Source organism: Trichosurus vulpecula, chromosome 9 (assembly GCF_011100635.1).
Source record: "Trichosurus vulpecula isolate mTriVul1 chromosome 9, mTriVul1.pri, whole genome shotgun sequence".
NCBI lineage: Eukaryota > Metazoa > Chordata > Mammalia > Diprotodontia > Phalangeridae > Trichosurus > Trichosurus vulpecula.
The window spans coordinates 57531364-57547743 of record NC_050581.1 but is presented as its reverse complement, the minus strand read 5'-3'; the positions used below and the strand labels follow the sequence as shown (position 1 = coordinate 57547743).

Sequence of the window (16380 nt, the reverse complement as noted above, 5' to 3'; positions counted from 1 at the left end):
ATTTATTCAAACGGTAGCACAAAAAGCCACACAAATAAAGTCAATAGACTGAAGTGTGCTTTTAAATTTACATGGTGTCCCTGGAGAGGGCACTTACAGGGATTTGGGTTTTCATCACTCCAGAGCAGGGGTTCTTTAACTTCTTTTTGTCACAAATTTCCTTGGCAGTCTGGTGAAACCTAGACACCCTTTCTCAAAATAATATTTTTAAATAACTGAAGGAAATGCTAAATTTCAGTTGGAGGTCAACAAAAATAAAGATTGTTTTTTTCCATCCAAGTTAATGGCTCACTGAAATGTATCCATGGATCCCTTCAGCATCCACAAACTTTAGGTTTAGAGTAAGGGACAAGTTTAGAATTTAGAGAACCTTCTCACTATATGTTAAGGGAGTTCTAATCTGCCTCTAGGAAGATTACAAATCCCAATCTGAATGAAGCTCCTGCTCTGTGAAGCCCTTGAGTGATCAAATACAAGTAAGAACTTATGCTCCTATAATAGATCCTACAGCTATATCCCTAGTGCCAAAACTAGCCTGAAAGTCAAGTAACTGGAGCCACAGACATTAAAAAAAAAAGGAAGGAAAAAAAAAGGGAGATTTAGAGGTTGAGGGTAGAGAAAGAAGACTGCTTAAGCAAGCCCATGCCACAACACTTACAATTACACAGTTCTTGCCTATGTGGACATAGGAACCAATTTGGGCTGCATTGACCACACAATCCTCTTCAATAAAGACATGGTCACCAATGTGTAGAGGAAAGAATGCAACTCTAGAGAAGGAAAAGAAAGATAACACAAAGTTTAATTTATTGTACTTTGAATCTAAGTTTACATAACCACAGATCATTTACTCCACTTAACCACTTTAGCTAAAGGTTATTTTTGATGGCTCAGAGGAAGTATAAATAACAATTGTTTCTGTTTGAGCCAGAAACCCTGAGGGTCTTCCCTTTCCAGACAGATTTTTTGTTTCTTGTTTTTTGACTAGGTAAAAGAGGCCATTATTTGCCTCATTTCCGTTTTTTTTTAATTACAACTTATTACATTTATTGAAAAGACCAGCATTGTCACTGCTGTGAATACTTCCTCCATTGATATTTTACAAGTTCTTTATTAATCTCTAAATTATCTTCATGTATTACAATGGCTGATTGTAAAGATACATCAACAACGAGGTAAAAAAAATGTATTCTCTGATGAATCTGTGATCTCATTGAGGAGCACCTAGAACTGGGTACCTGTTAATCCAACTCACACATGATGGGCTATCCCGTTTAAATCTGATCCATGTCCTCATATGATTCCACACAACTTATTGGAGCCTTACTCTCATTTTCTTGACATTGCATAGATATCAAAGGAATGCAAATCAGTTATCCCAAGGAAGTAGTGTGGTACAGTGAAGAGAGTAGAAGATTAGAAATAATAGTATCTGGGTTCAAATCCTGCCTCTGAAGTTCCTACCTATGTGACTTTAGGCAAGTCATTTAAACTCTCTGACCCTCTATTTTCTGATTTGTAAAATGAATAGGCAGGACAAGATGACTTCCAAAGCCCCCTACAATTCTAAAACTACTTTCTATTGTCCATATACAGGATAAGAGTTCTCATAGCTTCAGACTGCATAAATATATCTGTAAAGGCATTACAAGTTAGAGTGCGCTATTGATAAACTAGTAAAATTATTTCTATAATAATATACATTAAGTTCTTTTTCCTGTAGTTGTACTTTCTTAATAGATTTTAAGTAAAAGAAAAAAAAAAGTCAATTATTTGAATTACAAATTTTCTCCCCATTTCAAACCCTCCCCCCCACTCCAAAATCGCATATATTCTGATTGCCCCATTTCCCAGTCAACCCTCCCTTCTGTCACCCCACTCCCCCCCATCCGCTTTTCCCTTACTTTCTTGTAGGGCAAGATAGACGTTTATGCCCCATTGCCTATACATCTTACTTCTAGTTGCATGCAAAAACTTTTTTTTTTGAACATCTGCTTTTAAAACTTTGAGTTCCAAATTCTCTCCCCTCTTCCCTCCCTAAGAAGGTGAGCAACTCAACACAGGCCACATGTGTATCATTATGCAAAACCCTTCCAAAATACTCATGTTGTGAAAGACTAACTATATTTTGCTCCTTCCTATCCTATCCCTCTCCCCATCCAATTTTCTACCTTGATCCTGTCCCTTTTCAAAAATGTTTGCTTTTGATTACCTCCTCCCCCTATCTGCCCTCCCTTCTATCTTCCCCCTTTCTATCCCCTTCCTCCTTCTTTCCTGTGGGGTAAGATACTCAATTGAGTGTGTGTGTTATTCCCTCCTCCTGTAAAATCCGATGAGAGCAAGATTCACTCATTCCCCCTCACCTGCCCCCTCTTCCCTCCCAACAGAACTGCTTTTTCTTGACACTTTTATGTGAGATAGTTTACCCTATTCTATCTCTCCCTTTCTCCCTCTCTCAATATATTCCTCTCTCATCCCTTAATTTGACTTTTTTTTAGATATCACCCCTTCATATTCAACTCAACCTGTGCCCTTTGTATGTGTATATATATATGTATACACATATACATATATATACATGTATATATACATACACATGTATACATATAAGTATATTCCCTTCAGCTACCCTAATACTGAGGTCTCATGAATTATACACATCATCTTTCCATATAGGAATGTAAACAAAACAGTTCAACTTTAGTAAGTCCCTTATGATTTCTCTTTCTTGATTATCTTTTCATGTTTCTCTTGATTCTTTGTTTGAAAGTCAAATTTTCTATTCAGCTTTGGTCTTCTCACTGAGAAAGCTTGAAAGTCCTCTATTTTATTGAAAATCTGTATTTTGCCTTGGAGCATGATACTCAGTTTTGCTGGGTAGGTGATCCTTGGTTTTATTCCTAACTCCACTGACCTCTGGAATATCATATTCCAAGCCCTTTGATCCCTTAATGTAGAAGCTGCTAAATCTTGTGTTATTCTGATTATGTTTCCACAATACTCGAACTGTTTCTTTCTGTCTGCTTGAAGTATTTTCTCCTTGATCTGGGAACTCTGGAATTTGGCAACAATATTCCTAGGAGATTTCTTTTGGGGATCTTTTTGAGGAGGCAATTGGTGGATTCTTTCAATTTCTATTTTGCCCTCTGGCTCTAGAATATCATGTCTCCTTGATAATTTCTTGAAAGATGATATCTAGGCTCTTTTTTTGATCGTGGCTTTCAGGTAGTCCAATAATTTTTTAAATTATCTCTCCTGGATCTATTTTCCAGGTCAGTGGTTTTTCCAAGGAGATATTTCGCATTGTCTTCCATTTTTTCATTCCTTTGGTTCTCTTTTATAATATCTTGATTTCTCACAAAGTCACTAGCTTCCACTTGCTCCAGTCTAATTTTTAAGGTAGTATTTTCTTCAGTGGTCTTTTGGACCTCCTTTTCCATTTGGCTAATTCTGCCTTTCAAGGCATTCTTCTCCTCATTGGCTTTTTGGAGCTCCTTTGCCATGAGTTAGTCTATTTTTTAAGGTGTTATTTTCTTCGGTATTTTTTTGGGTCTCCTTTAGCAAGTCATCGACTTGTTTTTCATGCTTTTCTCGCATCACTCTCATTTCTTGTCCCAATTTTTCCTCTACTTCTCTAACTTGCTTTTCCAAATCCTTTTTGAGCTCTTCCATGGCCTGAGACCAGTTCATGTTTTTCTTGGAGGCTTTTGATGTAGGTTCTTTGACTCTGTTGACTTCTTCTGGCTGTATGTTTTGTTCTTCTTTGTCACCAAACAAAGATTCCAAAGTCTGAGACTGAATCTGAGTCCATTTTCACTGCCTGGACATGTTCCCAGCCAACTACTTGAACCTTGAGTTTTTTGTCAGGGTATGATTGCTTGTAGAGTAGAGAGTACTCTGTCCCAAGCTTGACGGGTTGCACTGTTACTTTCAGAGCTATTTCTACACAGCAAGTTCTGTCGCAGCAGCACTTCTCCTCCCCCAACAACCACCAACCTGGACCTGACTCAGATCTTAAGCAGGTTCTGCACTCCTGCTCAGATCCGCCAGTTAATTTCTACCACCAGGTGGGCCTGGGGCCTAAAGCAACTGCAGCTGTAGTTCTCTTCTCAGAGCTGCACCACCTCTGCTGCCCCGGGGGCGGTGGCTGAACCGGGAACTCCTTTCACTCCTGCAGCTTTTCCCACTAACCTTCTCTGTTGTCTTTGGTGTTTGTGGGCTGAGAAGTCTGGTAACTGCCACAGCTCATTGATTCAGGGTGCTAGGGCCTGTTCCGCCCAGCTCTCGGTCTGGTTGGTCTGGGCGCAGCCCACGCTGGGCTCTGCTCCCCTCCACTCCCAGCTTCATGCGGCAGACCTTACCCAGCAACTATCCAGGCTGTCCTGGGCTGGAGCCCTGCTTCCCTCTGCTATTCTGTGGGTTCTGCAGCTCTAGAATTTGTTCAAGCCATTTTTATAGGTTTCTGGAGGGACCTGGCGCGGAGCTCACGCAAGTCCCTGCTTTCTAGCCACCATCTTGGCTCCGCCTCTCACTTTGCCTCATTTCTTACCTACCCTTAGTCACTCAATGGACATTGCCTCAGTCAAACTGAGACCTGGGGATGACCCTAGCTTCTTAAAAAGGCCAAGGTCTCCCACTGCATCTGAGGCCATCTCCAGTTGTCCTGATCTACATCTTGCCATTGGACCCAGATGGCTCTGGAGGAGACAGTGAGACTGGTGACTTTGCACAGCCCTCCCTCACTTAAATCCAATTCATTTGCAAGTCATGACATCACCTTCTTGATGTCATGGTCCTCTTCAAGAAGAAGGACAAACAATGAATGAACAAACAATCTACTTTTGACAAGGAAAGAACTTTGTGCACAGAACCATAAAGTTAAGACAGCTAAGCCCAGAGAAAGACTCCTTTTATTCTGAGATCTTTGTAGTGAGAAAACAGATTTAACAAAACATTAGTTTTCTCAAAAACAACAAACGTTGTCAGTTTTAGACAAAAGGAACTGTTTGGAACTGACAGGCTCCGGATGGGTAAACTCTTTGGGGAGAGTAGAAGGAAGAAAAGTTGATGGCAAGCTACAAAAATAAGCACTGGAGAAAGACATAAAAGTAATAGGTTCCTGGGAGACAGCAACTCTTTCCACCTAAAAAAAGTTTTCTTGATGTCTCTTTTTCTATATCAATCATTTCATGATACACTTCCCCCATGTCCACTGAATCTTTCCTTGTTATGAGAAAAAAAGTTAAGTAAAACCAAACAGCATATCAGCTGTATTTGACAATATCCTGCATTTCACTTCCCTTGTTCTATACCTTGCTTCTAGGTAAAGGGACAGAGTTCCTTCTTTGTTCTCTGAGGATTACAATGGGCAACACAATCATATAGAGTTCAGATGCCTTTTCATGTATATCATTGTAGCCTTTATGTACTATTCTCTTGGTTCTGCTAACTTCACTCTGCATCATTCTATAAAGGTATTCCCAGGCTTTCTAAATTCTTCATGTTAGTTGTTTCTTATGGTATATGTGGTCTGTAATATGCATCCATTTATTCAGTCACCTAAAATCAAAGGATACTCACATTATTTCTAGTTTTGAGCTGCACTAAAAAGTACTGCTGTGACTGTGGGTACTATATGGGGTCTTTGTGCCTTTGACCTCTTTCTATATATGCTCAGTAGTGAGATCAACAAACACTTCAACAGGCATCTATTAAAAGCTGGGTTGAAAAGTATGAACAGTGTAGTGACTTTTCTCATATAAATACAAATTATTTTCCAAAACAGAACAGCAATGTATTATTGTACATGTCTTCGCATAGTCCCTGCTTTTTCTTACTTACTATTTCTGCTTTTAATCCTATTTGCCAACTGGATTGGTGGGAGGGCAAAACCTCAGAGTTGTCTGAATTTGCATTTCTTTTGTTAAGGTGTCGGAGCAATTTTTCATGATTTGAGATAGCTTGTAATTCAACTTTTGAAAACTGTTCAAATTCTTTGACCACTTAGTTATTGAAGAATGGCTCTGGGTCTTATACATTTGTGTTATTACATATTATGGACATCACACTTCTATCAGAAATATTTTGATGCAAAGATTTTTACCCCACTCAACAGTTTCTCTTTAGAGAAACTCAGAACTCAGAAACTTCAGAGCTCTTCTTTTTAAAATAATTACCTCAGAGAAGTACAAGAAGATCTTTTCTTTACCTTCCATCTGACAGTCAGTTAATATTTTTAGGGGTCTAGGCACGTCATTTCATTGATGTGAGGAATCCTTGGCATGGAAACTTCCTCCTAAAATAGTTAACTGGGGTGGGGGAGGGGGGAATTGCAGTTCCTCTGATATATGTCTGATATCCAAGACATGTAGAGAATTGATGCAAATACATAAGAACAAGAGCCATTCCCCCAAAAGATAAATGGTCGAAGGATATGAATAGGCTGTGTTCAAATGAAGAAATCTAAGTTAACACCAATCATACCTTCAAAGTGTTCCAAATCACTAATGATTAGAGAAATGCAAATGAAAACAAGTTCGACATTTCACTTCATACACATAGGATTGGCAAAGGCAAAAGAAAAAAATGGCAGTTGTTGGAGGGGCTGACACATCAAAGTCAGACACACAAATGTTCTGTTGGTAGAGCTGTGAAGTGATACAATCATTCTGGAAAACAATTTGGAACTATACCCCAAATGTCACTTATCTGTATGTACTCTTTGATTCAACGATACCAAGTAGTCAACATACCCACCAAAGAGGTCAAAGACACTGGGGAAAGGACCCAAGTGTACAAAAACATTTATAACAGCACTTTGTGTTGTAGCAGACCAACAGAAACAAAGTAGGTATCTGTCAGTTGGGGAATGGCTTTAGAAACCGTGTGTATGATTTCATTTCCAAGATTTCATTCCAAATTTCTAATTGCCTGAAGGACATTTCCACTTACACATCACTCTGACACCTCAAACATCCCAAGGCAATGAAAAAGTACAAGATACAATAGCTGAACTGTTGATGGCCTTTGAGGATTTAGGAGATGTATTACAGGACTGGTGATAGGCAAGTATTTTCACACTTTTTGAAAAGAAAAAGAAAGCAGATTCTATAAGCCTTCAACCAGTGAGTCTGATATCCATTTTTGGCAAAAATTCTAGAATGGATTAGGAAACAGGTGACTGATTTGAAAACTCTGATCATGATCAAGAATTGAGGAGAAAGGACTAGAAAAGAAGGACTTAAGGAGAAGGGGTAGGACAAGGTGGCACCAACTACAATAAGGTAAGTAAAATAAAGTGATAAGTAAAACAAACTGATTAAAGAAATAAAAGATTAGGGAGAAAAGGGAAAGGAGGTTGGGTATGACCACCAGGTAAGTGGTTGAGGGAAAGGAAAGGAAGTTGGATGTGAATAACAAGCAGTTAAAAGGTGATGAAAAGTTGTAAAAGTCTTAAAGAAGTGCTTAGGAGGCTAGGAGTAAGCATTCACAAGGAATTTGAAAAACAAGGCTGAGTATCTCTACTAGGATGGAAGACACCAATAATTTAGCTGTAACTTGACATTAAATATGTAAGGTTTCTATTTTTACCAAAGCCAAGTGACTATTATCTATGTTCTAAGTGCAGGGTGATTTCCCTCCTGCAAAGAAAGGTAAAGGGTCCTGAGGAATGTTCTTACATTCCAGGTTAAAAGGGCTGATAATATAGCCAAAAAACAGAAGCAAGGCTTCTGGAAAGGAGTCTAAATGGCAAAGGGGAAAACTGGTTCATTTGTGGAGGTTACAAAAGAGGAAGACACTGGGAAGGAAGAAGAAAAAAAGGGACCACTGTACACTTGGAATTAAAAACCAATTTGGAACTTGTCCTGAAAAAGAAAGAGCGGGATGTTCAGAAAAGGAACGTGCTCCAAGGAATGATAAAGTACATTCACAGGTGCTGTCAGGTGAGAGAGGAGCCCCTAAGCATCAGAGGAAAAAAAGTAGTAGTGACTCCCAGTTCAGCCATACTGGGGCCCTATTTGTTTACGTGATAATTATAAGAAGTCTGTGATTCTTGAAGAATGTAACCAGACATAACAAAGAACCTCCCAAGACTTGTTAAAACATATGACTATTTACTCGTCTAGTGGTTAACGTAGATATAAATGATAATGCCAGAAGGAACCTAGAAAGCCTTGCCAAGTTTCTTAGGTGAGAAACTGAAGGTCCCTGGTGTTGCTTTCCTCACTACTCTATAAAGACAAGTGATGCAGAAGAGAAAAGTTGATGTGTAAAGTGTAGGGGGTGGTAATGGTGGTAGAGGAGAGACTAGAAGGGAGAAGAAACTAGACTTAGTCAGGAATGCATACTCTGAAAATTACACTTTATTTTTTTTTCTTCTTCAGTTCTTCCTGATATATAACACAAGAAAGACAACAATGGGTTGAAATTTGGGAGCAGTTGATGACAGCTTGACACGAGGGAAAAAATCCTGATAATCACCCACTTGTCAGTAAAGGGGATTCTGGTTTAGGTTATGGTAGCACTAAATGACTTCTAAGGTCGCTTCCAAGGGACTAAAGTTGAGTGAGATTCTCTGAATGGAAATGGTATGGACCAAAGGAAGCTCCCCAAATGATCACAAACGGCTCTGTTAAGAGCATGCTATAATGGCCAGAACTAGAATGGCAATAGTGAAGATGGGGGCTTTGAAGTTCGTGAAAGAAGGAAACTAAGTGGTTAAAAGATAACCCACAGCGAATAAGCATGGAAGCCGAGGAAGAATAAGTCTGGAATTCGTGGGAGCTGAGCTCCAAGATGTGATACTCTGTATGCTAAAGGCCAGCACTGTTGGCTTCATTTATTCGTTAAATTGTTACTGAACACTTACTACATGAAAGGCACTATGCTAGGGCAGAAAGAAAGCTAAAAGATCTAAAAGCCTGGCAAAAGAGATAAACTGCCCATAAATAACTGATAGAAGGTATAATGTAGCAAGTGCTATAGACCCAAATGCTACAGAAGTTAAAGGAGAGTTTTCTTCTAATGGAGGATGAGGGAAGGCTTCATGGGGAAGTGGTATCTGAAGTACAATTGGGATAACAACAGCTGGAGATGGGGAGAAGGGCTTTCTAGATGAATGGAAACGCTTGAATTAAGGCTAAGAGGTAAGAAAGGGAGGATGTGTTTGAGGAAGAGCAGATGGTCTAGCCTGGCTGGAGCGTAAGATGTATGAAGAAAAACAGTAGTAAATGAGGCTGAGGGTCTTAACTGCCAGGTTAAAGAATTTGATAAGAGGTAGTCAACAGAGATTTGTGAATAAGAGTTGATAAGATTAGAGTTGTACTTAGGATGGTTTAAGATTTGTCTAGTAGTAATATGTAAGATGGTGCGGAGGAAGGAGAAATTGGAGAAGGGAGTTAAATAGGGCTTAGACTGGAGTGAAAAAAGTAGAAACTGAGAAGAAGGAACAGATTCTAGAGCTCATGGAGGCAGAATTGACAGAACTTGACAGAATGAAGTGCAGGGTGAACAAAATGTCAAAGATAATAACTTCTAGATGTTGACCATGGGTGACTGGGAAGATGGTAAGACAACATAAATAGGGAAGTTGGAAAGAAGGGCAGATTTGGGGTTCATGTGTTCGCCTAGTTGGTTTAACTTGCGAACATTAGGAAGAGATTTTGCTAAAGAAAAATGTCTCCCTCTTCTCACAATTCACATCTCACAGTGACAGGAATTCCACTATTAGTTTTATTCTTTTGATTCTAATTCCTTTTCCAGGCAGCTCCAATAGTCTCTGGAGGTAACCCAGTTCACTCAGTAACACTAATGTGAATTACTTTATCATTTTGTTTTCCTTCCTCCTTTTTGATGAGTCATCAGAACAACAAGAAAGCACTGGGCATCTCAAAGGATAGCTGGCGCCAAAAGGAAGAGAAAGGGATGCAGAAAGAAAAGACAGAAGACGTGAAAAGAGCTTGGCACAATAGCTTTAACAAACAAGTAGATATTTATTATACACTGTTTGATGAGAATGCTGATTAGACACCCAACACAAACACTCAAAGACAAGGCCTAATTCTAGTACTTACTGAACTGAATGGAGTAAAAATTAATCATGGTACCTAAATAAAAAAACCATATTGCTAATTTCTCTTCTTTTTCATAGGTCTTTTTAATTGCCAAAGAAGCTTTAAAGATAGAATGTTTTCCATTCCACTAGCAATTCAACTTCTAGTGTCTACATCTGAGGGCAACAAAAACCACCTACTCCTACTATTTGCTCTGAAGTCAATAAAAATCTCAATAAAATGACCTAAAGCTTAACTTATTGAAAATCAACAGCCACTAACTCTAGACATAAAAATATCAACGTTCTAAGACACTCTGCAGTCTCTTTCCAGCTTCTAGTAACTTGTGCTGTTGTTCCTAAATTTATGTTCCAATATTCAGGTTTTTGTCTAACCACAACATTTACAAAGTGCTTATGGTTTGCAAAGCATTTGACGAATCTTGTCTCATCTTATCCTCACAACAATTCTGGGAAGTAGGTCCTATTATTTTTACATTTTATATATTTATAGTATTTTATAGAATTATCTTTCTTTATAGATGAGGGAACTGAGGAAAGCATAGGTTAAATGATGTGCCAAGGGTCATATAACTAAGTGTCTCTAGCTACATTTGGACTGAGGTCTTTCTGACTCTAAGCCCAGTACTTTATCCACTGTGGCACCTAGATGCCTAAAGCTTATTGGAGGCTTCCTTTATGTAATTATAGACAGCGAAATAACCAGAAAAGTTTTCACAAGAATATTAACTTAGTTAACAGCTATTCCAAAAAGAAGTAATTGGCATAGATAATTTTTGAATTGAACATTTCTTGGATCCAAGGCAGGAATGGGGAACCTGTGGCCTTGTGGCCACATGTGGCCCTCTAGTTCCTCGAATGTGGCCCTTTGATGTAATCCTCTGTGAAGTTTGGATTCTGTCAAAGGGCCCCACTTGAAGACCTAGAGGGCCACATGTGGCCACGAGGCCGCAGGCTCCCCACCCCTAGTCCAAGGCAACTTTGGACCCAATGATATTTTTTCCAAACTAGCCTATTAAGAAAGATGAATCTTTCAGGAAGTTTTGCTGAATATGCTTGTCCACAGATTAAACCACCTCTGATGAAAATCTACAAACTAATATTAGACTACTGCGGATGTTCAATAGACATTAAGCAGCAAAACTGCAGTAATTGTGAGGTATTTGTAAAAGCATCTTGGAAAAATGACTTTTATCTGGAAACAGAGAGGAAAGGTAGGAAAAATTAATTCTAGCTACTAGAAAAGATACTGCCATGAGTCTTCAGAAAGAGCTCATTTTCATGCTTCCACTGCCATCTGGTGGTAGATGACAGTATCAGTCCTACTTTTTGGATTCAATGTACTTCATGAAACCATTTTCATGCTTTTGAACTAGGTAGGGCTACGGGAAGTAAAGGTCAAAAACTGTTTTCCAGAGAGCACTGCCAGAAAGAACTGGCAGCTACTATTACCAAAGATATTCTTCCTGGGTTCAGGAATGATGGAGAACATGCAGCTTCCTTCTTAAACTTTGGAGAACAAGTTCAGCAGGTATGGGGGTGGGGTGGGGCGTGGCACACCATTTTCCAATAGATTCTGTTGGTCCTGCTGAACGCGCTTTGACATTAATGTTTGGCTTTTGGAAAGATGAAGTGTTCCATGAAAGACTAAATGGTTAGAGAACAGGAAAATACATTTTGAAATCATTAAAATAACAATTTTGAATAGCAAAGAAAGTTGTTCTTCATAGATCAATAAAGATTTTAAGTTTCATTATTATGCTGGCAATTACTTAACATAATTTTTAAAAAAGTTTTGTTTTCATTGATACTATAGTGACAGACTTCTTTAAATTATTCTAGTCACTTGTTGGGTTATTTTATCTAGATTCCAATTTTAAAGGAAGAATAGGAATTTTTTATGTCACTTGCCCTACAGGAAAAGCAGTAAGAAACTGGACTCCCCAAAAAATCTTTCTGGAAGAAGTCTACTGTTTTCCAAGATAGTACTCTAAGTCTAGCTAGGTGGCTCAGTAGATAGGGAGCCAGGCTAGGAGTCAGGAAGACTCTTCTTTCTGAGTTCAACTCTGGCCTCAGACTCTTACTGAGTAATCCTGAGCAAGTCAATTAATCCTGTCTGCCTCAGTTTCCTTATCTGTCAAATGAACTGGAGAAGGAAACAACACCAGTATCTTTGCTAAGAAAACCCCAAATAGGGTCACAAAGAGTCGGACATGCCTGAAAACAACTGAAGAAAATTCTAAGTCCTGAGATACAGATGACATATCCTTGGGAGAGTTAACACAGATCTCCAAAGCATGAGGTCAAAACTGTAAAGTCATGAAATGAGCTACGGACAATATCCTATTTGAAATCTTAGAACAGTAATGAAAATGGGCACCCACACGTAGGCTAAGAAGGGCCACTAGTCCTATAGATATGAGTCTGCAGCAAGCCCAACTGTAGATCCTACCCATTTCATGGAGCACTTCTCTTTTATTTTCCAATACTGGGAAGAAACGCTTTGGAACTTGGAGCTGAACACTCCATTTTCTTGGGAAGAGGGAAATGGAGGAGTTTAGATCAGATATATCTGGTTCCTTAGGCTTATTTTCCCTTTCTCTAGATGTATGAAGGAGTACATAAGTCTCTTTCACCACTTCCTTCTACTGAACTATTGAACAGCTGGAAGTCATGGGCAGATCACTTTTCAGTGACTATGTACAAGGCTGCCCCAAAATAATAAAAGACAGAAGAAGCCATAGAAACACAGGGACAATAAGAGGACAACTAAAGAAATACCCCTAGGTAAATGGAAAAATGGAACAAGAGAACTCTTTAATTCTAGTTCCTACAAGGTGAAACTCAGGTGTTCAACATGATTCCATCCGGGGCCTCCCTGATGCAGATGTAGGCTGCCTACCCTTTCTTTCTGCCCCTGTCCATGCCATTACTCAGCTATCACTAGGGCACCACTAAGGACAAAGTTCTGCATACATATATATTCTATAGGTTTCTCTTTCTTCCTTGTCATTGGTAGCAAGAGATGGCAGATACAATCCTGTTTTGGACTTAGGCCAGCTATGTCTATTTTCAGGGCCCACTTTATTTTTCATATTCAGGCCATATATTTATTTCCAATAATCCATAATTATTTATCTCTTACAGGTGAGGTGAGTAGCTCATCCCTAATTTTCATACAGTATTATTTATAGAGGCAGAGGCAAAATGCCTTTTTTTTTTGGAGGGGGGAAGGCAGGGCACCTGGGGTTAAGTGACTTGCCCAAGGTCACACAGCTAGTAAGTGTGTCGAGTCTCCGAGGCCTCATTTGAATGCAGGTCCTCCTAACTCCAGGGCCAGTGCTCTACTTACTGTACCACCTAGCTGCCCTGGTAAAATGCTTTTAAACAATTTAGAATTCTGTATGAATGTACAACATTATTATTATTATACTATTTTCTCATATTACTACCCTTTTTTCAGAAGCCTTTAATCATTCTCCATTGAATGCAGGCCAATCCAAACTTCTCAGTCCAGACTGAGAGAAATGATTGTTTCTCTCTTGTATTAATAACTAATTATTGAATAAAGACCAAGGTTCTTCCTCAGGGCCAACTTTAAGGCAGACTTGTACTTTTATTGCTATAGGGTACAACTTTTATTGCTATAGGGTACAACTCTTAGGTAAGGAAATTCCCTTTATCAATGCAGGTCAGTACTTTCTCTGAAACTTAAAGTAATAAAGAGTTACTTAGAGCACCAACTAAGAGCTGCTTAGAGTTAAGTCACTCAACCTCTTTCTCATTTCAGTATAATACCACTCCTACTCATTTCTTTGGAAGTAAGTATCATTGGCAGAGATCAAGTAGGGACTTGGGGGAGAAAGTACCCTGTGTGCAGGGTCACAAAGATACTATGTGTCAGGTAGGATTTGAAGCCAAGCATCTTGGTTTTAAGACCAGCTCTGTATCTATTAAGTTAAACTTCCTGTCAAGCAGAATACTCAATAGATAATAAGTAAATAAAAATACATACTTGCCTAACTGGAAATTACACTTGACTCCAAAGAAATGAGTAGTTGGCAGTATTATACTGAAGTATCCCCAATCCCTCACACAGTGCCAGGCACTTCAAAAAGCTTGTTGATTGATCAACTGGTTTCATGCAGAAGATAAATGCTTCCAAACAATAAAGAAATCAACGTCCTCTATCTGGAAAATTCTTTAAGGTCCCTTTAGGCAACTCTAGGGAGAAAAGACCAGTGGACAGATGGTGCATGGCTCATTTGAAGCCAGGATGGCACTCTGACTTCAGAACTTGGAAAATCAGAAAGCATACCAGGCACTATAGATGTGGTTGAAGGTTTGTCCAAAGCCTAAAAGAACAGCAAGACCCACTTATTACACTTTGTCCTCTTAAGTCAAATTGAAATGCTTTGATACTAGTAACACCATCTATTCCAAGAATGATAGTTGAAGGAAAAAATTAATGGTGGCAAGGATTAAGTCTTTTGGGTTGATCCCAATTTCATGAAAAAGCACAGGAAGTAATGAAATACCTACCCTTTGCTGAATTTCTTAAATGGTGGCCTTATGACACTACGGCTTTTCACAACACAGTGGCGTCCAATCCTTACATTTGCCAGATCCCCTCGAATTATACAGTCATTCATTATGATTGTCTATGAAAGAAGAAAAAGAATTTCATTTAGGTAACAGATAGCATGATATCTGCTTCCTCCACAGCTATCTCCATGGAGTATGCTGGTGATAAGAATAGAGAAAATTGCTATGAAAGAATAGAAGACAACTGACAAATTCATTGAGAGCAATGGTCTCTCTAGTGACCATCGAGCCCTCAGTAACATCAAGAAATTGCTTGTGGGAGGGAAGAATAGTTCTCCCATGAACTAGTAAATGCTTGCAAATAACAAAGTAAATAGCCTCTATAACATCAAAAGGTTAAGGACGTATCTAGACCAACTCCAACTTTCTTTTTAATAGCCCATTATAAAGCAATTTTGCATGAATTTTCAAAAAAAATTATCACTTAATTATCAATCCAAGGTGTTTCTGGCAGCACTTCCCAGTGCTGCACTGTGAAACTTCATTGCAAACTCGGTTCTGAACACAGAGCATGTGCACTTTCCACTGCACATGCCGTCACACAATGCCAACACACACTGTTGAAATGAGAAAAGAGGCTTCAAGTGGAAAAAATTTAAGCCCTGTCCTAGAGTACAATATTCCATCACACTCACATACCGTAACTTGTTCAGCCATTTTCCAATTAATGGGTATCCCCTCAGTTTCCAATTCTTTGCCAATATAAAAAGAGCTACTATAACTACTTTTGTACATATGGGTCCTCTTCCTCTGATCTCTTTGGGGTATAGAACTAGTAGTAGTATGGCTGGGTAAAGTTATGCACAGTTTAATAGCTTTGGGGACATAGTTCCAAATTGCTTTCCAGAATGGTTGGACTAGTTCATAGCTCAACCAACTGTGCCTTACTGTCCTATTTTCCCACATCCCTTCCAGCATAGGTTATTTTCCTTTTTGTCATCTTAGCCAATCTGATGGGCGTGAGATGGCACCTCAGAGTGGTTTTAATGTTAATTTCTCTAATTATTAGTGATTTAGAGCATTTTTTCATGTGACTATTGATAGCTTTGATTTCTTCTTCTGAAAATTGCCTGTTTGTATCCCTAGACCATTTATTAACTGAGGAATCGCTTACTCTTATAAATTTGGTTCAATTCCCCATAAACTTGAGAAATGAGGCCTTTATCAAAGAAACTTGCTGCAAAGATATCCCCTACCACCACCAATTTCTTGCTTTTCTTCTAATTTTAGCTACACTGGTTTTGTCTGTATAAAAACTAAATTTTAATAAAAATTATCCATTTAACTTCCTGTAAACCTCTCTTTGTTTGTTTGTTTTTGGAGGGGGGAAGGCAGGGCAACTGGAGTTAAGTGACTTGCCCAAGGTCACACAGCTAGTAAGTGTGTCAAGTGTCTGAGGCTGGATTTGAACTCAGGTCCTCCTGACTCCAGGGCCGGTGCTCTACTTATTGAGCCATCTAGCTGCCCCTCTCTATCTCTTTTTTGGTTAAATATAGCTTTTCTGAAAAATTATCTTTGGTTCCTATGATCTCAAGGGGCAAGAAATTCTATATCTTTATTTTAAATTGTAAACAAATAATGTAATTCCTTGTATTTTTCTAAAACTATGTCCTTAAAGCTTTATGGGGTACCCACTTTCAATGGCTTCAAAAAAAAATCTGAGATCACAAGTAAGTACAGCCAGTGCCTGTACCTTTACAACC

The 16380-nt window shown here is 38.9% G+C and overlaps 1 protein-coding gene across 2 annotated transcripts in view; it reads right to left on the bottom strand.

Annotated features, from left to right (window-relative positions):
- DCTN5 (dynactin subunit 5) overlaps positions 1 to 16380 on the bottom strand; it is a 31364-nt gene that overhangs the window by 11799 nt on the left and 3185 nt on the right. For both annotated transcript variants that reach the window (XM_036738159.1, XM_036738158.1), the window contains exons 3-4: positions 14615 to 14733; positions 659 to 770 (exon numbers count right to left, since the gene is read on the bottom strand). In XM_036738159.1, the coding sequence (XP_036594054.1) occupies positions 659 to 770; positions 14615 to 14733 (231 nt within the window). The remainder of the gene's footprint in view (positions 1 to 658; positions 771 to 14614; positions 14734 to 16380) is intronic.